Source organism: Triplophysa dalaica, chromosome 10 (genome assembly GCF_015846415.1).
Source record: "Triplophysa dalaica isolate WHDGS20190420 chromosome 10, ASM1584641v1, whole genome shotgun sequence".
Lineage (NCBI taxonomy): Eukaryota > Metazoa > Chordata > Actinopteri > Cypriniformes > Nemacheilidae > Triplophysa > Triplophysa dalaica.
Genome location: NC_079551.1, coordinates 110,001 through 133,317, shown reverse-complemented (window position 1 = coordinate 133,317; position 23,317 = coordinate 110,001). Strand labels below are relative to the sequence as shown.

At 42.5% G+C, this 23,317-nt stretch overlaps 6 protein-coding genes across 6 annotated transcripts in view; 4 read left to right on the top strand and 2 right to left on the bottom strand.

The window, feature by feature from the left end:
* Positions 1-483: 483 nt before the first annotated feature.
* On the top strand, positions 484-2,461 carry fndc10 (fibronectin type III domain containing 10). Its single transcript, XM_056759267.1, has 2 exons — positions 484-559; positions 705-2,461. The coding sequence occupies exon 2, from the start codon at positions 801-803 to the stop codon at positions 1,638-1,640; it is 840 nt and encodes a 279-aa protein (XP_056615245.1). The 5' UTR covers positions 484-559; positions 705-800; the 3' UTR covers positions 1,641-2,461.
* A 961-nt stretch (positions 2,462-3,422) lies between these two features.
* ssu72 (SSU72 homolog, RNA polymerase II CTD phosphatase) lies at positions 3,423-7,699 on the top strand. Its single transcript, XM_056759723.1, has 5 exons — positions 3,423-3,600; positions 4,086-4,229; positions 6,319-6,458; positions 6,683-6,801; positions 6,946-7,699. Exons 1-5 carry the CDS (start codon positions 3,521-3,523, stop codon positions 7,045-7,047), a joined length of 585 nt encoding a protein of 194 aa, XP_056615701.1. The 5' UTR covers positions 3,423-3,520; the 3' UTR covers positions 7,048-7,699.
* Positions 7,700-8,546: 847 nt separating this feature from the next.
* Positions 8,547-12,267, top strand: tmem240b (transmembrane protein 240b). The gene is made up of 4 exons (XM_056759356.1): positions 8,547-9,491; positions 9,635-9,741; positions 11,419-11,621; positions 11,695-12,267. The coding sequence occupies exons 1-4, from the start codon at positions 9,450-9,452 to the stop codon at positions 11,862-11,864; spliced, it is 522 nt and encodes a 173-aa protein (XP_056615334.1). The 5' UTR covers positions 8,547-9,449; the 3' UTR covers positions 11,865-12,267.
* Positions 12,268-12,399: 132 nt separating this feature from the next.
* Positions 12,400-18,875, bottom strand: atad3 (ATPase family AAA domain containing 3). The gene is made up of 16 exons (XM_056759355.1): positions 18,607-18,875; positions 18,252-18,328; positions 18,070-18,171; positions 17,936-17,995; positions 15,440-15,509; positions 15,202-15,367; positions 15,051-15,120; positions 14,817-14,972; positions 14,685-14,741; positions 14,477-14,602; positions 14,264-14,388; positions 14,078-14,129; positions 13,924-13,994; positions 13,680-13,847; positions 13,012-13,120; positions 12,400-12,855 (listed from the first exon to the last, which is right to left on the bottom strand). Exons 1-16 carry the CDS (start codon positions 18,791-18,793, stop codon positions 12,574-12,576), a joined length of 1,878 nt encoding a protein of 625 aa, XP_056615333.1. The 5' UTR covers positions 18,794-18,875; the 3' UTR covers positions 12,400-12,573.
* A 465-nt stretch (positions 18,876-19,340) lies between these two features.
* Positions 19,341-20,549, bottom strand: mrpl20 (mitochondrial ribosomal protein L20). The gene is made up of 4 exons (XM_056758879.1): positions 20,246-20,549; positions 19,970-20,080; positions 19,803-19,880; positions 19,341-19,720 (listed from the first exon to the last, which is right to left on the bottom strand). Exons 1-4 carry the CDS (start codon positions 20,330-20,332, stop codon positions 19,547-19,549), a joined length of 450 nt encoding a protein of 149 aa, XP_056614857.1. The 5' UTR covers positions 20,333-20,549; the 3' UTR covers positions 19,341-19,546.
* A 561-nt stretch (positions 20,550-21,110) lies between these two features.
* Positions 21,111-23,317, top strand: part of sdhb (succinate dehydrogenase complex, subunit B, iron sulfur (Ip)) — a 2,286-nt gene continuing 79 nt past the window's right edge. The window contains exons 1-8 of the mRNA XM_056758878.1: positions 21,111-21,267; positions 21,787-21,926; positions 22,004-22,089; positions 22,173-22,309; positions 22,382-22,498; positions 22,575-22,676; positions 22,753-22,875; positions 23,099-23,317. The exon at positions 23,099-23,317 is cut by the window's right edge and continues 79 nt beyond it. Of these exons, the coding sequence (XP_056614856.1) occupies positions 21,199-21,267; positions 21,787-21,926; positions 22,004-22,089; positions 22,173-22,309; positions 22,382-22,498; positions 22,575-22,676; positions 22,753-22,875; positions 23,099-23,179 (855 nt within the window). The 5' untranslated portion in view covers positions 21,111-21,198 and the 3' untranslated portion in view covers positions 23,180-23,317. The remainder of the gene's footprint in view (positions 21,268-21,786; positions 21,927-22,003; positions 22,090-22,172; positions 22,310-22,381; positions 22,499-22,574; positions 22,677-22,752; positions 22,876-23,098) is intronic.

Genomic DNA, 23,317 nt, shown 5'->3' with positions numbered 1-23,317 from the left:
CTCACTCACTCTCACACACTCTCTCTCTCTCTCTCTCTCTCTCCATATGTGTGTGTAAAGGGCTGATAAAGATGTATTGAGGCTCGTGCACTCTGGAGACTTTATTAAACTTTCTGATGCTGCACTTTTCTGACACTAAGACGCTGATTCAATCCTCCACAGACGAGCGCGTGCGTATGTTTGGACCACTAATCACTGACTTCAGCATTTCAATCTGTAAGTGATGAGTAAATGTATTTATTACATCATCTCTGGATTCATCTTTTGATCATATCTATATCATTATTCCTTCATGCTTTGTTAATTCAAACTTTATTCTATATAAATGTTCATGCTTTTCGTGTTTCTCTCTTGTCATGTCAAAATCAGTTTTAGTCAGTCAGAAAACATGAATAGAAACAAATAACGAACATCACGTAGACCTGCTGCACTAAAATGTGTGAACTAATAATAATAGTTAACAGTGCACACACACACACACATGCGCGCGCGCGCACACACACTCAGATGCTCGTTCTCGATCGGCGGCTGAAGCGGACGTTGATCTCGTCATCCTGAGGTAAAATCCTTCATTCAGTTTCTGTTTTATGCTTAACAATAAAACGCTATTTGTGTGTGCGACACTTGTTCGTGTGATAGTGTTGTTGTGTCGCTGCATGATTCTGGTTCGGTTCGTTCATTTGTTTCTTTCTGTTTTTCTGCAGGTCGTCTCGCGCACCGGTGTGATGGCGGCGGCACGCGCGCCGTTATTCCGCGCATCTGTCGGTCGTGTCTGAATATATAAAGCCGTTAGATCAGACATGTCACGCCGTCAGGGATCGGATCTCGTCCGCTGCTGTGCTCTTCTGATGTGTGTCAGCACCGCGAGTTTAGCTTTACCGAACCGGACCGTCCGTTCTTCGCCATATGAAACCGCCGACGGTGATAATATGAATAGGTCGATAAACACAGACACTCCGGAACTCAATAAATCAAACATCGAGCTGATACCAAAGCTACAGGACGACAGCAGCACTGCCAGAGCGAGGCCATCATTGGGCTCTGAAATTGGGCCACTGTGCGCGTACCGCATCCTGAGCGCGGGTGACCCGGGGCGTCTGTGTTTCCGGTACACCCTGTCCGACTTTAGATGCCCCGTCTCTTCGTGTCGCCAGGTGAGGTCACCCGACGGGCAACTGACAGCCAATGTTCTGTCCAACAGCAGCGTGTTCATTCAGTGGACCGTACCGGGACACGCGCCCCAGGACTCCAGCGCCCCACCAAAGAGCCCGGGTCAGACGGGCGGCTTCAGGCTCAGCTGCTGGTGGAACGGCAGCTACGCACAGTTTGAATGCGCCGGGGTGCATTTAGGCAGCAGCTGCAGGGATTATTTACTCGATGAACTGCACGCGGATGCCCCCTACCGCCTCTGCGTGCGGCCCTACGCCGCCGAACGGCCCGCAGCCTGCGTGGAGTTCAACCTCGCGCCCAACGGGATGCAGGACATCGTCATCGCCATGACAACAGTGGGCGGGGCCATCTGCGTGATGCTGGTCATCATCTGTCTCCTGGTGGCGTACATCACAGAAAACATCATGAATCCACAACACACGCTCAGCGCGCAGCATTCGCACAGATCACACTTACACACACACCTGTGAAACACACAAACACACACTTGTGTCCTAGAGCTCAGGATCACACATGAAATGCAGGATTCATGTAAAACTGCGACACTGTTCCTGAGGTGCTCGTCATCTACACAAACATACAGGCTGTGTTCAGAATGCAGAACTGTTAACTGCGCAGTGAAACATTTCATCATTCAAACACCATCTCATCGTTTTATCAAGTGGCTTATTTTTCATTCTTAACCTTTATCTTTGTTTATTACACAGTTACAGTATAATGGACTTATCTTTACGTGTCTGGAGGTCACATGACGTCAATTGACATTTCCAGAGACAGTCAGTCTGAAAAATGGTTGATATGAGTTTTGTTCTTTGCACTTGAAATGTGAAACTATTACGTACGGCACATTTGGTGAAATCTGTGTATTTTATGTGAACAGCAGCAATAATGTGGTACAGTACAGCAGGATGATATTCTGAACACAGCCACACACTCACTTCTTCTCTCGTTTAATCATGTCATTCACCAGAAAAACCGTGCACTCTGTGATATCTACACTTATAGTTAGACGAATATTTCTTCTGGTCTGTAAAAGCGAACATGACGACTTTGTGTGGGTTTAGGCTTTAGTGAGGAGGACAAGCTGCTTTACTTTCTTAAAGGGATGCTGTGCAGTTTTGTACTGTAATGTTGTGTGTGTGTCTTACCCAATAATTTACATTATGCCTTATCTTCACACAACTCTCACGAATTATAGAGTAATATTCACCAAAATGAGAACTGGGTGACCGGATGGTCATTTCAATACTGTGCTTTAATTCCTCTGTATTACAAAACTTTTGTGTCAATAAAAGGATTAATTTAATAACGAACTTGTTGTGGATTATTAGTTTTAATTAGTAAAAAAAACGTTGTGGGTGTACCTAGTTACTAAGTAATTAGTTACTGTAATTTAATTAATTTTCCCTTGAAAAAGTAAAGTAAGGGATTGCTCTTATTTTTTCTATAATTTAATTACAGTTACTTTTGATGTAATTAAACTAAATACTGTGTGTAATATATGTGTGTGTAATCGTTGAATTGACATCAATATTCAAAGTCTAACTTTAAACACCGTGCTTTAATGTGTAATTTCTCATTTGTAATACTTTGTTCAGTTAATAATATTACTTTATGTAGTTTAATATTATTTACTTGAATGAATTAAAGAAGCCGTTTCACGTCTATCATTGAATCACTGAACTGATGAAAGGTAATGTAGGATATAGAAAGTCATAAGTAATAAGTAACTAAATACTTTGAGAGAGAGTGATTTGTACAGTAATCTAATGACACTATTGAACATGTCATCAGTAACTAGTGATTCATTACTTTTTTAGAGTAGTTTACCCAACATGACAAAATTAAGAGTTTGTTTCAAAAATTGATAACTCTATGTTTTTAATTATCATGTTTTTATTGTGTTTTGTTGTGTTATTCTGTATTTTTTAGTTATAATGCAGTAAATCAAAACAAACCAACTGCAGTTTGATTGATATTAATGAAAATGAACAATTGAAAAAAATACGATTTTTGAAAAAGTGAATCTCATTTTGGAACCTAACTCTTCAAATATGAGCTTTCTTCATGTTGATTGATATTAAAGATTATAAAAATGATGTAGCCTACTTACTAACAGATAAAATATGATATATACTACACGGTTTTAAGTTGTAATGATAATAGACAAACCGTATTTTATTATTTAGCCCTTCGCCGACGCCCCGCCCCCTCTCCCCGCCTCGTCTTGTGACGTCATTTAAGCAGCTGCGCAGCTCATCCGCCATTTTCTACCGTCAGCGGATCGGAGCAGAATCGTCGAGTCGAGCTCGCGTCGACCCTCTCGAACCCCGTCAAACTTTAGATAGTCATGCCGGTCGATCCACTGCGTGTCGCGGTCGTGTGCTCCAGCAACCAGAACCGCAGTATGGAAGCGCACAACATCCTGAGGTAACGACCCGGAACAAACGAGCCGCACGAGCGCCCGGGCTGACGTCCACCTCACCGCTTCAGTTATAAACGCGTCCTTCTGTATCTTGCGAACCGACCACGAGAATCTTTTAAAGAGAATAAACTCACTTCGTCCAGAAACACGGAGGAAAAACCAACGTGCATTTTTATTTTAACCGTCTGACGCGAAAAAAACCAGAACGTTCTGGAATAAACCAGTCAGGGAAACAATTATTGGAAATAATTTCTGAAATGATGCCCTCACAAAGTGATGTGGTGCTACAAGATAGTCAAAACAAATATATAAATCTACAGTATTTAGACGAGACTTTTAAGTAGAATACCACGGTAACACGTTTTCTAAAACATGGTATATCACCACAGTACATTATTAGTGTATATGTCTGGACTTCAGGAAGGAAGTTTCTGCTGATGATGTGATACTCTGTCATGTGTTTCATTGTCTCTCTCTGTTATCTTTACAGCAAGCGAGGGTTTGACGTGCGGTCCTTCGGCACGGGGACTCATGTGAAACTTCCTGGACCGGCTCCGGACAAACCCAACATTTATGACTTTAAAACCACTTATGAGCAGATGTACAACGATTTGGTCCGCAAAGACAAGGACCTGTATCCCTAGATACACACACCTGTGTTACCTGTGCGCCACAGCAACACATTCAGGTTAACAGACAAACCCTGTGACGTAGAGATGGGGTCTAAACCGAACTCTTGTCATGTGACAGATGACATGAGGAGTTTAGAGAGCAACCAAACCAAAGTTAGAGATTTAAAAACTGTGATTCTTCTTTTTTCTGATGTGAGGAAAACACAACTAAACTGCTTCATAGACCGACTGCTTTTGTTCAACATATAATCATTGGGAAATTAAGATTAGGGAGAGTTGGGTCAAAACATCATTATTCTCTCTCGTGTGAATGTGACTCTTTTCTTCAGTGGAACACAACAGAAGAGATTTATTGTTCACACAATGGAAGTCAATGGTGTTCAGTGTTGTTGGATAATCAACATTCTTCAAAATATCTTCTGTTGTGTTCTGAAGAAAGAAAGAAACTCATATTTGTTTGACATTCATGTCCGGTGAGTAATAAGACAAAGACCGTCCGTTGACAGGATTTCAAGTCTCGTTTTTTGATTGTTTTCAGCAAAAATCGTGCACAGAATGTTGTTTTTAGGTCACAGATTCATCAGTTTCACACAGAAGTGGGTCACTGAGTGATTCACGGGCAAACATCTTGCGTACACCAAACTTGCACCTTAAAACTCAACTTTAGGCGCTGTCGAGGTATCAAGATTTAAGGCCATTGCACATTGAGTCCGAAATTTGCGCATGTTAAAAAATAAAATGACCTCACGTTGTGTCAATCACACTTACACACCGCCTCCAATGTTTTCGTCATAAAACCGCTCAGACTGTGTTTGATTTTCTGCGTTTTTACATCCATAGCAAGCATTAAGAGAGGCGTTTTGATTATTCAGAGACACCCTACAAGTGAGTGCCACATACGAAAGAATGCATACGAAATGTTGAGACTGTATGTGCAAAGATCTTAACTGTTGGGAAAACCATCTTGAATTAATTTAGTTAGTTTGGTAACACTCTATGATCAGATCGTGTTTGTTAGCGTTAGTAAATAACGTAAACTAATAATGAACAGTATTAATAATTCATGTTGGTATCAGATACAACTTTTGTTTTAAGATATGTGTCAGGAAATGCATTAATTAACATGAACTAATGTTGACAAATACACTTGTGTTTTAAAGTATTACCGGTAGGGTTAACAGAAGCAATCGTTTCATCACCAGATAGTGTCGTTTATGGATTTAATGTGTTTGTGTGTGAGCACTTACTGCAAAATATATATTAAATCTATTGAGAAGGTTAGTTATGATAGAGATTCTAATCACAGTGAGTTTAAGAAACTCAATCCTTAATTTGAATTATGAATTTAAACTTTTGTTTCTTATATTTCTCTTTTGACTTTACAATGCTTTATAGTTTTGTTCAGACCTGCATGAGCGCTGAATTTAGGTTGTAAATTGTTTTCTATACACTTTAATCAAAACATTTTGCAACATTGGTTTACCTCATTATTATTTTTTTAAGCTAAATTGATGTTTACAGAAGAGAGATTTTGTTCTTTGAAGGAACATTCAACGCATGTTTAGCTCAGCTGAGCACAGAAAATCACATTGACACCCCCCTCAGTTTATTAATAAAACAGGAGGACGACTTCATGATTGAACCCTAACTCAACCCATTATGGGATGTTTGTGGTGTTGATGTGAATTACTGTGACTGTGGGTTCAGCATCAAACTGTGTGCTTCATCGTGACAACATCATGTGTTCACATGCACAGAGAACACGTATCCACTAAAGCGTGTTGTTTATTATTCATACATGTGTGTGCAGTGATATGCAACACACTTTCATCAGGACACAGTGAGTTAATAGAGACCATGCTCGTATTCTCTCATGTGATGAGATGGACAGTAGTGTGATGGAGATGTTTTGTGGTTGTGCTTTGTTCTGTTGACAGGCGCATGTCCACCAGTAGAGGGCAGTAGGGTTCTTGTGTTGTGACCTCACCAGAGAAAGAAGTGTCATCATTAACCCTACGCAAACGTACTGTGTGTGTGTTGCTTTATTTTTGTCTGCGTGTTTTGTTTTCCTTGACCTCCTGAACTCTTCAGATACACACAGAATGGCATCCTACACATGTTAGAACGCAACAAGCGCATTAAAGTTCGACCGGAGCGGTTCCAGAGCTGCAAGGATCAGTTTGACCTGGTCGTCACGTGTGAAGAGAGAGTTTATGATCAGGTGCTGGAGGGTGAGCGACACTTCCATCTCAACATCATCTCTCTCTCGAACTCTCGGTCTCTCCCGCTCTCTCTCTCTCCCCCCTCTCTGTCTGTCTATGTGTCTCTCTCTCTTTCTCCCCCTCTCTCTCTGTGTGTGTCTGTCTATATGTCTCTCTCTCTCTCCCCCCCCTCTCTCTCTTCGTCTCTCTCTCTCTCTCTCTGTGTGATATTGATGTCTCTCTCTCTCTGTCAGATCTGAACTCTCGTGAGCAGGAAACCTTCCAGTCGGTTCATGTCATAAACGTGGACATTCAGGACAATCATGAGGAAGCCACGCTGGGAGCGTTTCTCATCTGTGAGCTCTGCCAGTGTGTGAGTATTAAACCCCAAGTGCTGGAGCTCCGTGTGACCCTGGTGTTGAATTCAGTGACTTGGCGTGTGATGTTTGTTTGCGTGTCGGTGGTCAGTGCACTGAACCCTTTGGTGTTTTTGAAGGTTTCTGTTCTGCTGTTTCAGATTCAACACACCGATGATATGGAGAATGAAATCGATGAACTTCTGCAGGAGTTCGAGGAGAAAAGCCACAGACCGTTCCTACACACCGTCTGTTTCTACTGACACACACATTCAGCCCCCTCGATCTGAACACACTCAGGCTTGTTGCCATGGCAGCAGAGAAAAGGCATGACAACCCCTCATTTACATGCACAGTCACGTGATACACACACACAAACATATATAAGCAGTCCGGGCGAGAGATTCTCTCTCTCTCTGTCCTTCTGTTTACGGTCAACGTCTGTCTCTGCATGCCGTCTGGAGAGAAACATTGATCATTGATTTCTGCCACATCACGGCGTGTGATTGGTCCGTTAGGTGAATGATTCCAGCAAATGATGTGGACTCAGGACGGCTCTAGGCTGAATGTGGTTTAGTGTCAGATTCGAGCCGATCTGTGTTCAGTACAAGAAAACCCCTCAGACGTCCAGGGTATGGTTGAGACTGGTTTGTGTTTGGAGAGCTTTAAGCTCCTGATGTTTAACTCTGGATGTGATCCTATCTTTTGAATTTCTCATGAATTTATTTCAGTTATTTAAACATGAGACTTGAAACATTGGGCTTAAGTGTTTAGTTTTCTTTAATTTTGTAAATGAAAGGACGTTTCTTTAATTGTACCTGAAGCAGCCCAGAGTGCCTGATATTATTCTTGTAAATATTGCGCTATAAGAGAGCGAATGAGTGAATGAATAAACTCAAGTCAATCAAAACTCAAGTCATCCTGATGTTTTTCTATTGCTGTGTCAGAACATGATATTGAATGGTTTGGTATCAATGCTATTGTGTGTACAGGAATTTATTTTACTTGGAATTGTAGTACTTTGAGAAATGTGCAAGGTGATCTTAAAATATTGCTGGTACCAAACATCAAACCACTGAAACTAACTCATGGGAATAATTAGTCGAGTACCATTTTAACACTTGTTTAATGTTGTGTGCTTTGGGTCGTTTTCCAGTGGAATTTAATCGTGTTTTGTTTGTGCACATCCATCAAAAAACATCCCACCAATAGAACCCAACACATTACCAGTGGAGACCCACAGAAAAGCGCTAAAGGAGATGACACTTTCAAAAGAAATGATGATCATTTACTCACCGTCATGTCATTCAAGATGTTTATGTGTTTGTTTCTTTAGTGGAAATGAAATGAAGGTTTTTGATGAAAACATTGCTGGATTTTTCTCCTTATTAAGTGCAATCATATAACGTTGATTTATGTGGTGTTTTTAATTATGAGATACATAACTGTAGTTTTCATGAAACACTACGTTTTACTACTAAATTACATGTAATATCTAATTATATAGTCAAGTCAGATTTATTTTTATATCGCTTTATTTGTATTGTATTAATGCAGCTGTACCCAAAAAAAACAAAAGAAAAACACATGTTAGCCTAACATAGAATAAATAAAGACATTTCACGAGATTCTCATGATTCATAACCGGAACATGATGCATGATGGGATACGCTCCGAAGCGGTATTCAAGCTAATGTGCGTTAAGCATTTTTAAGACATTGGACACACTTGAGCTTTTCCTTCCTGTCGCGTGCACGAGCTCAAGTGGCCAAGAACGCAAGTGGGGGTATTTGGCCGCAGCCTGGAACGTGCAAGTTTTAACGTAATTACGTATTACGTGAGGTCATGAACGCACATCGCAGAACAGAGCAAGGCGAGCATTTGTGTTTTTAAAGCATATATATATATATTTTAAATGAGTGATGGTTTCTGTATTTAAGATCTTTATTCATGGTCTGGTTTAGGTTTAAAGTCCTTTGAATCTGCACTGAAACTCGTTTTCACCTTCAAGTGTTGAAGTCCACTATATGGAGAACAATCATGAAATGTTTTCATTTTCATTTCGTTTTTATTTTTCAGCAAGAAATGCTTAAGTACACCTAACGTTACGAACCCTGTGATTCCACGATAAAGTAGAAATAAAGCACGCGGTATGATCACGGTATTTCTTGCGAGTTTGTGTTGAAGATCAAGCCCCGCGCGGCGTGGGTCTGATATTCCAGATGAGTGTGACGCAGGGTTTTCTCATTAAGCTAATGGGCTGATCTGAGATCTGATACACTCGTGCAGAACATCAGATCACTTACACATCACATCTGACGCGTACCGCGTGACTCGCTGCGTTCTCCAGGAGCGAGTGGAAATAAACACGACGCGTTATGACGAAGGCGGGCGGACTCGCACTGCGGACGCGCGTGTTTTTAGACATGATGAAGAAGAAGACCCGAGCCGCAGGTGAGACATGCTGACAGTCCGATAACACTTTCATCCCCATCAGTGCTGTACCTGTGAGGAAGGTGATGCTGAAGGATCCGTGGACTGCTATGATGAAGATGACGTTGACGATCTGTGGACCGTGATGATGGTGTTTATGATTTATGGACTGCTTTGAAAAGGATGATCTGTGGACTGTTGTGAAGATGATGTCTGTCATCCACGGACTGTGATGAAAATGATGTTGGCGGTGACTGGAGCGGTTCTGGTTCTGGTAAGAAGATATGTGTGCGGAACCTGCTGAGGAGCTGCTGCTGAACTTTATTACACATTTTTATGTTTCTGTGGACGATCATGTTGAAATACAATGTTAAACACTGATCTCTGGGAAATGGCAGTAGTTTTGGTGTTTTCCAGGCCATCGTGTTTATGTCCGACATGAACGCGTTTCTGGACCGATTTCACAACTTCATCCTGCCGCGCATGCGCGGACCCGAGCGCGTGTGTCACTGCTCGTGCGGCAGGTAACCCACACCTGACTTACATGAACACTATACATGACACCTACAGCACACTTACATCCCAGTGGTGGTCAGGTTTGTTTTTGGTTAGCTCGGAATGTTTTCTGAACCGAAATAAAACGATGCTTTATGGTTCTCTCAGAACATTCAAGCTTTTCTGTTAACTGTTTTACAGTTAAACTCACTGTTCTGTGATGTTTTAAAGCATCAGCAAATTATATATTTAGCCTTACTCATATCTGTTAGTTATCGAGTAAAGAAAGAAACGGTTAGGGTTAGTTTTAATTCATGCGTATTCGCGGCTTTTCAGAGCTGAGGAGAATGCGCGCGCGCGCATCTGAGAGACAGACCTGTGAAGGGTGTGACGGTCTGTGGGGACACATGTTGTTAAAAATAAGTAAAGAAATGATTTCTAGGTTTGTTAAAGATTACATTATCAGGAGAAAGTGCAGCCACTGAAAGCCAACAATTATCCCGCAGTAAACAATGTTGCTTGCTTGTGCAATACATAAAAATGATCGAAATATGGTTTGCGATAAATGAGTTATTTAATTCTTCGAAAATGTATGTGGGTCAAAGACAAATAAGATTTTCAAGAAGAAAAAATAAATATTTTAAGCAAAACAGTTTGAAAATGTATTTTTATGTCCAAAAAAATGTATTGTGTTGATTTATATTAGTTTTACAGCATTTTAGGGAGCATTAATTCATTATTAAACAAGATTTCTGATTTTACCACCCAGAAAATGTCAGGTGGTGCGACCATATATTAATTTAAAATAATATACATTTAATGTATTTAGCACTGAGTATTTTTCCCCTCATATATAAGAAATTTTACATAAAATCATGCCAAAATATTTTATTAAGAATTTTATTGAGAAAATTAACATTTATTTCTCAGTTTTGTTCTCTGTTTGTATGTTCGGACGGTCGCACCACCTGACATTCTTGGTCTTTCAAACACCAAAACTCAAAAAATCTATTGAATTTCAATAAAATGAAAAGGGTTTCTTATAAAGGACATATTGTAGATCCATTTGATATATGACATGTATTTATTCAAATTCTTTTTAGGAAAATAATGAATTTGGACACAAAAAAATACATGTCACGTCATTGACCCATGTATGGTCAAAGTTTTAGGTCGATGCGGATAGTATCCATCTGGCACGCGGATGTTGGGATATGATAGCGTGCGTGCGCGCGCTCTGACGCAAGTCAATCAACAATCTGAAGCGAAATTTATTTATTTTTATTTGTTTACAAAATGTCAGATTTGTTTAATGCAACAGTTCAACGTGGCTGTTCGCTTTCAGAAGTTTAAGCGATGCTTTCTTTTTCCTAAAATAATGTGAAATATATGTTGATTATATATTTTTAAATATATTTGAACACAATTTAAATTGATTTTAGAAAAAGAATATCATATTATTTAGCATACTATCGCATTTTCCCTCAATATCGCACAGGCCTACTGCACTGAAGTGATGTAGGAGAGATGTTTCACAGCATAGTGTTGGTTATTTTGTTCATTAAGTGAAGAAATATAGTTTTGGTGGAAAATTGGTGAGATAGTTTAAAACACGTTGGCAACATTACACACCTGACAAACGGACGTTATTTCGAGAAATCACACAAGATCTCTTTCAAACATTGTTGATGGTTTCTGTCCTGAAGGCAACGTGTGGAGTATGTGATCCCATACGAGGGCTCCGTCTCGGGCGACACCGTCTCTTCCTCCACCAGTACCAGCGCGAGCAAACAGGAGCTGGATCTGGTTCTGGGTCTTCTGATGGGTTTCTGTGTCAGCTGGCTGTTGCTCTGGCTGGACCGAGCGTTTCATTACGCCCTGAGGTTCTGGAGGTCCAACAGACATGAGGGTGAGACTGCCGTCTGTCTCACGTCCCCAGATTCAGTTAGAAAACTGTGTGATTGGTTGTTGATGTCTCTCAGGTGCGGAGGGCGAGCTGTGGCGCTCATGGCGATGGGTGTCCCGAGTGTGTAACCTGCGAGAGCTGCGCAGACGTCTGCAAACCCGCAGGACAGAAGATTCTGGAAATAACGTGGTGCACGTCAAACAGAAGCTCTATCACAATGGCCACCCGAGCCCTCGCAGACTCTGACACAAACACACAACCGCACGTCAACACTACACAACAGACGTCCACTGGATTTCTACTGAGTGTAGTGAGACAGGACGTTACTGGACTTTCTCGGAGGACTCCGTGTTCCCGCTTGCTGTGTTTTTCACAGGTTTTGTGTGTTCGTTTTGTAGGGGTACGGCTCTTCATCAGGGCTGGGGTTACATTTTATAGAATATTTGTGTACTGGGAAACAATGTCTGTTTTAGAAACACGGCATGCTGGGTAATGTTTAGTAGTGACGGTGATTTGAGGTCAGGGGAAAGTATCTGAATGTTTAGTGACGCATGAGAGCGCGTGATGTTTGTAATCTGTGTTTGTTACACATTAAAGTGACTCGTGTGATCAATCTCAAACAAGCTTTAGTCTTCACAACACAAAGAACGTTACGACTAAACCAATAATCATTTGACCTTCACACACATAAAAAAAATTGCCAATGAAATACAATGCGTTTTGTATTGTCGTCTTTGCATTTTTAGTTTGTTTAAAGAAGTCAGAATCAGAAAAACAGACGTCATAGGAAATGAATATTGTTTTACTATCAGACAGAAATTCATGATTCAGTTTGTCATCATCAACAGTGAATTACAGTTTCATTACAAATACTACACAACTCCACAAACACACATTGAAGAACGTTAGTTTTATTCGCGTTCGTTCTGTTAATACACAGCACAGACTCTGAAGGTTATACTGGAGTCCCGTCTTTAGCGGACGGCTCTCGCTTCGTGTCGTTTGTAGCAGCGGCGTCAGGTTTTTCCAGGTCTGATGTCACTTCCTGTGATGTCAGCAGGGTCGAGATGCCTTTACTGTGGATCTCTGGAGGCTGGAGCGGTCGACCCTCATTGTCCAGGACGCCCTCGCCGTGCAGCCAGTCCATCTTCTGTCGGTGCTGACGGATGGCGTCCTCCACGCGCGCTTCAATCATGTCCTCCGTCAAGACACCGTCCTCCGATGAGTACGCAGCCGCCTGAAAATAAACACGCACAATTACCCTTGAGTCATTGTCGCCCGAGACTGTCTTTGGATGACAGTTTGTGTGTATTCTTATATTGATCTGAGTATCAACTGATAACAGTGTCACTGGTCTGCAGTTCTTTGAAATGATGCTACAGTAGATACACACCTGCCAAGCCACTCCCAGTTTGGAGATCTCTCGCCCAGACATGCCGTCCACTCGCTTAGCGATTTCAGAACATTTCAGTCCGTAATCAAACTGAGCCAGTTTCAACCTCCTGCACACACACAGTATCATCAGCATAAAGAGGACACACACACACACACACACACCATCTATTGTGATCTTCACACACTTCACATATTTATATATATACTGTGTGTACATGTTAAGTGTGATTGTGTTCATAGGAACACGACTGATGTTCAGTTGTGATACTAACTGATGAAAGTAAAGTGCATTGCATTGTGGGACATTACTGTTACCAGAGGTAATTTGACCAAACTTTTTTGGTTATGGTCAGTGTAGTCAGGTTGTGTATAAACCTGACGGCTGTGACCCGATTCACATTTTGTGTCTTTTCTGTGTGCATATTCGTTATTTTAAATGTATCTTAAATGACTTCAGTGTGTCTTCTCTGTCGTGACCTAACATAAGCGTAAAGTTACTTCTAATTAAATAAATGAATTATTACAAAACAGCGTTTACAAGCACCTGCCATTGTTACTGACTGGACATATGAACATCAAATATGTTATCGACTTCCACTTTATTGGGATTAAATTCAGTAAGTTCAAGGAACGCATGTCATCAGTGGTGTTGTGTGTGAGACTCACTGTCGACCTCCAGTGGCGGGTTCCAGCACATATCGATCAAAGTAAAGGCGCACAAGTCGCTCTCTCTCATCCGGTCCAGGCAGCATGAAGTTCACGATCTCATCGATTCTGTCGTTGATCGCCCAATCAAACTGCTCGGGCTGATTACTTGCCAACACAAGCATGAACCTGCACAAACACACACAGAACATCATCATCTGTCTCTGAGTGCATCTGAGTGAGATAAAGAGAGAGAGAGATTTACTTGTTGCTCTGTTCTCCAGTGCGATACAGGAATGCATTTAAAGTCGCTCGCAGATCCTCACTGATCTTCTCCTGGAACACACACACAAATACACAGTGTTACACACACACACACACAAACAATACAATGAATGAATGAAACAGAAGTGTCTTACAGTGGATCTCTTGCGCAGGAATGCGTCAGCTTCATCCACAAAAAGCAGCAGCCTGTGCACACAAACACACACACGGTTAGATTCACTCGAATCTCCTCAGAAACATGTAAACATCAACAAAACAAAAGAATGTCATCATTAAGATGATTTCTCTGATTTGTGGGTGGGGCTTCTCATGCATCTCACCCGCGTTTGCTTGTTCCAGCCCAATCAAACACTTTGTGCATGGCTGTCACTCCATCACGACCCATCGGTGCCACATCACCCCCTGTCATGATGGCATAATCCATCCCAGAATGCGTTGCCAGCTTCTGCTCATAGACACACATCAGGAGTGGTTACACAAACTGCTCTCCAATCAGAAACATTTGTGCGTGTGTGTCTGTGTGTGTGTGTTACCTTAGCGAAGAGAGTTTTTCCTGTTCCCGGCGGGCCGTACATCAGAATATTCCGGTACAGACCTCGGTTCTGTCTGGTGTTTCTGGTTGCTATGGCGATGTCACGCACACGCTCCTCTAGAGTCGGCTGCGCAGACGCAGGAGACCAGACATTACACACACTCACATTCATCAGTGTGAAATATTTCACAGTAACAAACACAACTCACGCTGAGCACGACTCCCTCCAGAGCGTCCTGAGGTTTACTCTTCAAACGCTTCACCACCTGAAACACACACACACCTGTCACACTTCACTTCCTGTCTGCACAGGAAGCCGTGGCATCAGGCTCGTCTCATACCTTGATGGGGTGTTTGAGAGCTTCCATCACAGTGAGCCGGGACGTCTCCCGCACCAGTGAGGGTTTTCCTAAGCGAGCCTCGATGTAGCGGCCGGCAACTGCGGTGGCGTTCCGAGCGGAGTAAACACCAACCGCCAGCAGTGTCAGCCCCGCCACCTACAGGAACAACAACACAATCAACACACAAACACACAACACGTTCAGCTGTACGACAGAGAGATGAGGAGACTTTACTGTAGCTGTGACTTTATCCCAGTCTGATATAAACGCTCGGAAGCCTTCACCAAACACAGCACCCGCAGTCCTACACAACACACAAACACTTCAGTATACTCGGATTGATTGCAGGAAGTGTGTAACATGATTGTGTAGCTTGTGTGTTTACCGTATAGATTCTAATACAGTCTGTCTGTGTTCCACCGCCTTCAGTCGGATTTGTTCTCGGATGATGTCAGCGTTCTCTCTCTCCACACGCCCTCGAGCCTTTGACTCCGCCTCCACGCGCAGCATTTCGTTGTTGTGTCGCAGCTTCATCTCGTGCTCGATGGTTGCTATAGGAACAGCGTTTGTTAAGGATCACATGGGTAATCAGAGATGATGCAGCGCTGCAGCGACACACACACCTTTCCTCATAGCCTCCTGCTTCAGAACGGAATCCTCTTGTTTGCGCAGGTTCTCCTCGTTCAGCACTTGCTGCACAACCACACAACATTACACAATATGTTAGCGTGTCGCAGAGATCAGGTGAACAGTAGTTAAAAACCAGGAAAACTAGGGATAGGATTTTTTGGGCCGATACGGATTTTAACGAACAACTAACTATTGGCTGATTTCGATACAGGTCACTTGTATACAGTACTACACAATACTAGCTAGTTTTTCTGCATTCAATTTATTTTACTGAACATTCATTGGATCCATTTAACATTTTAAGAGAGACACAAGTGTAAATGTGCCTAAATGTAAGTTAAGATAATAATACAATAAGATAACATGACACTCTTCAAAGGTGATTTTTGCTATCCAATATTTCTTTTATTTAAAACATTAACTCAAATTTGACTTAAAATGGATGATTAATATTTTTAAATAAAGTCTGTGCTGTTGATATTTACAGTAATTATTTTTCTCAGAGAAAAACATTGGATATTCAGACATCAACTCATTGCCTCCATTCAGTTCATTATTAAACCAGGGACATATGAAATCCGTGTGATTTTTCCCAAATTTCAATTTTATTTTTCTGGATTCTGTGTTTTCTTTTTTTTGTGGTGTACAACTATGTTAGTATGAGCCAGTATCTTACATCTTATGTTTTTCTTTTGCTGTTTTAAGTCTACTTACATTTAATTACTAGTTTTGTACATTTGTAGTATCAGGTTTGTTATGAGGTTAACTGGACTTTAATTTTGATGATGGACTTTTGACAGCTTGCCGCATAGTTTGACAGCAGCTTTATAAAGAGTTCCCACCAAACGCAACATGTGCAAATAAATTGTGCGTATATGGCACTTGAACATTTTAAGTTAACTCCCTTCATTTGTGTGTGAAATTCCCTCCACAACGGACGCGAATTGGCATCACGGGAGGGCCTTAATACAGGCGGCTTCAGTCTCGTTTATGTATGCATGTATGTGGGTCAATGACGTGACATGTATTTTTTGTGTCCAAATTCATTATTTTCCTAAAAAGAATTTGAATAAATACATTTCATATATCAAATGGATCTACAATATGTCCTTTATAAGAAACCCTTTTCATTTTATTGAAATTCAATAGATTTTTTGAGTTTTGGTGTTTGAAAGACCAAGAATGTCAGGTGGTGCGACCGTCCGAACATACAAACAGAGAACAAAACTGAGAAATAAATGTTAATTTTCTCAATAAAATTCTTAATAAAATATTTTGGCATGATTTTATGTTAAATTTCTTATATATGAGGGGAAAAATACTCAGTGCTAAATACATTAAATGTATATTATTTTAAATTAATATATGGTCGCACCACCTGACATTTTCTGGGTGGTAAAATCAGAAATCTTGTTTAATAATGAATTAATGCTCCCTAAAATGCTGTAAAACCAATATAAATCAACACAATACATTTTTTTGGACAAAAAAATACATTTTCAAACTGTTTTGCTTAAAATATTTATTTTTTTCTTCTTGAAAATCTTATTTGTCATTGACCCATGTATGTATGTATGTATGTATGTATGTATGTATGTATGTATGTATGTATGTATTGTATGTATTGTATGTATGTATCTCAAATTGAGTAAAGAGCGTTGTAACGAGATATTATCTCACGGCTCTCGTCCCGCCTTCCTCGTTACAAGCGTTTTTAAAATTACCAGATTGTCCGACCACCTCACTCACTTTCTTCCAAGCAAGTTCCGTTTTACTCCTGTTTTGATAAAAGTCAGAGGATGTATCCTACATTGTTATGTCAGATTTCTGCCTCCGCTCACTATGTCATGATCACGTCACTACTAGAGCAAGCTCCTGATTGGTTAACGCCAATAATGGTTCAACTCACACGATTTGTGTGAATCATGCATTACACACGTCAAACGCCCGAAATGCTCAATTTGCGCCTCCTCATTCGTGTGAATCGCGCCGCAGGATGTCCTATTGCATGTTTGCATTGACTTAACATGTTAAGGCTTCATTCGCGTTTGGTGGGATCACACGGTCACTCAAATGAAACTCTGTTAGAGCAGCGCTGATTCACTCAATATGTTTGCATCCACCAGATGATAAATGTCAACTTCAGTAAGTTACACAAAACCAAACCACACATTCACACGCAGATCACATATTTAAACAGCATCTGAATCATTATTAGCACTATACAGAGCCCAATTTGAATTGATAAGCTGTTCAGCGCATCTTTCTGGCGTGTTTTCTTACTTTCCATCTGTGTTTTTTTGCATCACAGAAATCAAAGGGCTCTGATAAACCATCCCAATGGTGTTAAATTAATCCAATATTGGCCGATTAATATCGGCTGCCGATACATGGGCGCACCCCTAAGGAAAATGTCAGGTGAACGTTATTTAAACGTTAGATAAACATCAGGTGAACTTTACTTAAAGATCTGGTGAAGGAATGCGTACCTGCTGTCGCAGTTGGTCGTCGTATCGATGTCGGGCGAGTTTATCCTGATACTGAGCTCTCTGTGGAAACAGTCACATGATCAGTGATGTCACACTCTCAGACCGTCACTCAAACACTGGAGCGCGTCTCTCACCGCCTGATGCTGTTTGGTTTCCTCGTTCAGGGTTTTCCTTCGCTCTTCTCCCTGAGTGCGGATCTGATCGCCCTTCAGCTGCTCCAGAGCCGCCTCGTACTCCTGCACACACACAGACACACACATTACACAACTGACCAATGGGTGTTCAGGGTGTTGTGTGGACCCATCTGGATTAGTACCTTCATCTTGACCTGATGTTCCATCTGTACTGTCTGTTCCTGCATGCGAGAGAGCTCCAGCGCATCTTTGGCGTGACCTGCAGTCACACACCGGCATGAAAACACACTGCAGTGCACTGGAGAATTGACTCAACTGCAGAAAGTGTGATAATTTACACTAAAGTACACTATTTACTATAGAGTGCACCACAGAGATTTGTAGTTGACATGTGAGGGGAGGGCGTGACCTTTGACCCAATGCCCTTCACATAACAGACGCGACGCGTGAAACGTGACGTCAGCGTGCGATCACGCATACAGATTGATACAGAAAGAGACATTATAATGTCTGGGGTCTCGTGTCACCGGTACTTACGGGATCGGTCGAGCTCTTTGGCCGCGTTTGCCGCGCGCTCCAGTCCCGTGGGGTCGAAGTTGCTCCATTTGTCCTTGGGTTTGTCGGAACCGGAGCCGGCGGGAGGAGGCGCGGGAGGAGCGGGCGGAACCGGCCCGTCTGGAGGAACGACGCTCTGGCCTTTATTGAGCCCGAACAGCCACGACATGATCGCTGCGAGGATGGACACCGGGCACTGCACTCACTTCCACTCCACGCGTGTCACGCCGCCAATCTGCGCGTGCGCACCGCTCCCCGGACACCGTAACGAGCTGATGATTGGCTGACGCGCTCGTCTTTCAGAAGGTCAGAGAGGAAGCCACGCCCCCTCCGCCCATATGCGTGTACGGTGGCTCAAAAGGCTTAGCAGAGTCTTGCATCAGTTTTCAAAGATTAAGTGTTTTGTAACCGTTCTTTTGATCTAATATTTTCGTCATTTCTCTTCAACACGAGTTGATTTGTATACACTTAAAAAAAGCCCAAATTTGTGGAAACCTGCTTATAAGCGTTTTAAAGGTTGTATCATCACAAGACGAGCTGAGAATTGTATAATAATTCTATTACATTTATTTTATCAGTATTACTGGATCATAAAGGTTATATGTTTCATACATCTCAGGAAACTTTGAGAGAAATCGGTTTTTCAAAGTGATGCTAGCTCATAACACATGACAAGATCTACACTTCATATGATCATTTCAAATACAATGTGGCCGTAACGTATGAAATGTTTTATTGATACAATCATAAACAGACAGAACATCTATTTACAAAAATAAACACAAACACACAAACACACAAACACACAAACACACTCCAGTATAGTGACGCTCGTCATATCTGATCTGAGTTCAGTTCAGAGATAAACTGACGCGTTCCCTTAGACAGGTGAGCAGAAGATCTGATTGGCTGCGTTTTTGGGTCACTGCAGTTGCGTGATGCGCGAGAAAACGCCCGGCGGCTCCGTCCCGTCACCCAGCGCCGCTCGGAGCCCCTCCTGCTGACGCGCGCGGCTGAGTGCGGTGAGCGCGTGGAACGAGCGCGGCTCCGTGATTGACAGGTCACACAACACGCGTCTGTTGAGCTGTACGCTGCACTGTAAAGACACACAAGAAACATGTCACGCACACACCACACGCGTGTCCAACACATATGACAGATGTCACGCACACACTGACCTTCAGCAGGTTGTGCACGAGCGCGGGGTATTTCATGCCGTGTTCTCTGGTGGCTGCGGCGATGCGCGAGATCCACAGCTGCGACACAAAGTTTAGTTTAAAAGTGCATTTCATATAAAGTGTGTTTGATGGATCTGTGACGTGTTTGACAGCTGAGTGACGTTTACCGTTCTCATGTTGCGTCTTTTGGCTTTGCGCGCTTTGGTGGCGTACACAAACGCTCGGCGCACCGCGCGCACCGCGAGACTGTAGCAGCGATTCTTTCTGCCGCGGAAATGCTACACAAACACACACAAAACACTGATCAACAACATTTTACACATCTGATTCACATAATGTACAGAACAATGTGCAAGAGGTGAGACGACACAGAATCAGTGTGTAAACGTATAGAATGAATGAATGACTTTCTCTCTCTCTCTCTCTCTCTCTCTCTCTCTCACCCGCGCGTTCTTCAGGAGCTCTTGAACTTTCCAGTATCGGTCCGGTCCGCGGCTTCGGGTCCAGCAGGACAGCGTGAGAAACACCATGATGATCGATCAATAGATCAACGATCACCTGAATCACTCTCAACTAGTCAATCTCTTCTGGTCATTACATGCGTGACCTTACATCTCATGCTGTTTGCCTGCATTGACAACCTCACATCACTTCCGGGGCACACGAGTCCGTGGGCGTGGCTAGTTGGTTTTGACAAAATTCTCGGTGTTTCAAACGAAACCTTTACCCTAACTCACACCCTGACCCTAACCTAACTCCAACCATGTAAACTACCTACGATTGTAAAAAAATTGCCAAAATACACGGTTGCGTGATGACGTCAAACTCGAAACACCAAGGGCCTAGAAGGGATACAGTTACCTCCACTGGGCATGCGCACTTCAATACTGCATCATTTTTGTCACGTTGAAAACGGTTGATTAATATTTTAGTATTATTGTTAGGGTTAGGATAGGGTTATGCGTTAGTTAATATAATTTATTGTAATTATATTGCGCGATTCTGCACCACTTCCGGCTGTAGCTTTGTCCATTATAGCAACAACCTCCTCCGTCCTGACAGAGTGACAAATTAAAAGTGTCACAAATTGTTTTAAAAATACATCTGATTTCGTGAAATCAAGGATGGATATCACACTGCAACACGTTAAGTTTCTCCACTGTCGTGTATGTTAATTCTGTGGGGTGAATTGAGATTTATGACAACAAAATAAAACCTTTAATAAAACACTAAACATTTTTTTATGTCTTTATGGGAGGTTTGAATTATCCATACAATTTCTATTTGAACGCAGATAAAACGGGCTGTGTTGACAGAGCGACACAATAAAAGTCCGTGAGAAACTCCCGGTGCATTATGGTCTGCTGGAGGACTCAGAGTTTCAGATTGAGTGACCATGGCCGCGGTGTGTTTCTCCTTGAGGCTTTGCAGTGCTTCTGTCGTCCGTCCCGCCGCCGCCTTCACGGTAACAAACACAAACATCACAATATAAACATCTTAAAAGTCTTTAAAGCTGTGTGACGTGTTTGTGTGTTTATCTTGTGTTTATTAAACACGTCACGGGTGTTTGAATGTGAAGTGACAGCCGCTGCTTCTGTATTATCTGAGCACCGATGCGCTCTATATGAACATTTTGATGTCTAAGTTGTTATAAATGTCGGTTTTCTTTGTTTATACTGAATATCAGTCGTGTTATGCAGACTATTGTGTCATTTACGGACTTTTGTGTCATTTAAAAAAGCGTCGTAAAGTCTTCCAGGACTGTGACGTCAAACTCTTTTAGTTGCTCAGATTCATCAGTTCAATAGTGTGTTTGGATCGTGTCGTGATATATCAATAAATGCGTTTTGTAATGTGTTATGTCATGTGTGGTTTTGTAACAGCGACGTGTCATTCAGTCCGCAGCCACTAGAGGTCTGTAAATCACCGCCTTTGACTCACACACATTTCACTCGTGTTGTGTAATTGTGTTGTTGTGTATCAGGCGGTGCGGTTCGCACAGACAGCGGCAGCACCTGCACCTGCTGCTCAGCCCAGAATCAAGAAGTTTCAGGTCTACAGATGGGATCCAGACAGAGCCGGAGACAAACCTCGCATGCAGACCTACGAGGTCGACCTCAACACGTGAGTGCATAGAGTCCATCTGGAGTCACTCTGGTGCCTGTACATTGCGTCTGAAGAGTGTCTGTTGTCTCTCTCAGGTGCGGGCCGATGGTTTTAGATGCTCTGATCAAGATCAAGAATGAGGTTGACCCCACGCTGACCTTCAGACGCTCCTGCAGAGAAGGTGAGAGACGGCCAGATACTACATCCCATTAATCACGACCGCACTTGCTGATGTGTGGTCTGATCTGCTTCTGACATTGGCAGGAATCTGTGGATCTTGCGCCATGAATATTAACGGCGGAAACACTTTGGCGTGTCTGAACAAAATTGATGCCAACACCAGCAAGGCGACGAAGATCTACCCGCTGCCCCACATGTATGTGGTGAAAGATCTGGTGCCTGTGAGTATCTGATCACAGTCACGCCGCCTCTGCTGGCTGCAGGTTTGTGTGACGCGTTTCTCTCGCTTGTAGGACATGAGCAACTTCTACGCTCAGTATAAATCCATCGAGCCGTACCTGAAGAAGAAGGACGAGTCTAAAGAGGGTCAGCAGCAGTACCTGCAGAGCATGGAGGACAGACAGAAACTGGTAGAGTCAAGACTGCAGTCAACTCATGAGTGCTGAAGTGTGTCTGTTGTGTTACTGACCTGTTTGTGTGTGGCAGGATGGTCTGTACGAGTGTATTCTGTGTGCCTGCTGCAGCACCAGCTGTCCCAGTTACTGGTGGAACGGAGACAAATATCTGGGCCCGGCTGTCCTCATGCAGGTGAGATGACGTCTGATGAGAGGACGCTCCGCAGGTGTGTGACGGTTCAGAGTTCAGCGTGTTGTCTGTGTTTCAGGCGTATCGCTGGATGATCGACTCAAGGGACGATTTCACCGAAGAGAGACTCTCCAAACTACAGGATCCCTTCTCACTCTACCGCTGTCACACCATCATGAACTGCACCAAAACCTGCCCCAAGGTCACATGGCACAGCCACTCTTTCAAACACCTTCACAAACTCCAGAATCTCAAAGAAATCTTTATTCAGCTCAGATGAAGCCTACCCTTTAATAAAGTACAAAACACGATCAGATGATAGAGTTGTTAAGCGGCTGTGTGTTTGTTTACTGTAGCGACACACAGGTTTGTGATGACACTGATGCTGTTGTGAGATGTTTCTAATGAGAGTTTGTCGTCTGCAGGGTTTGAATCCAGGCAAAGCCATCGCTCAGATCAAGAAGATGATGGCCACATACAAAGAGAAGACAACGGCGTCGGCATAAAATATCACACACACACACACACACACACACACACACACATACACATACACACACGACAGAGAAACATAATCATGCTGCATTCATCTGTTGTTGTTTATTAAATAACACGTGATGTATAACGTCATGTTAGCGAGACCG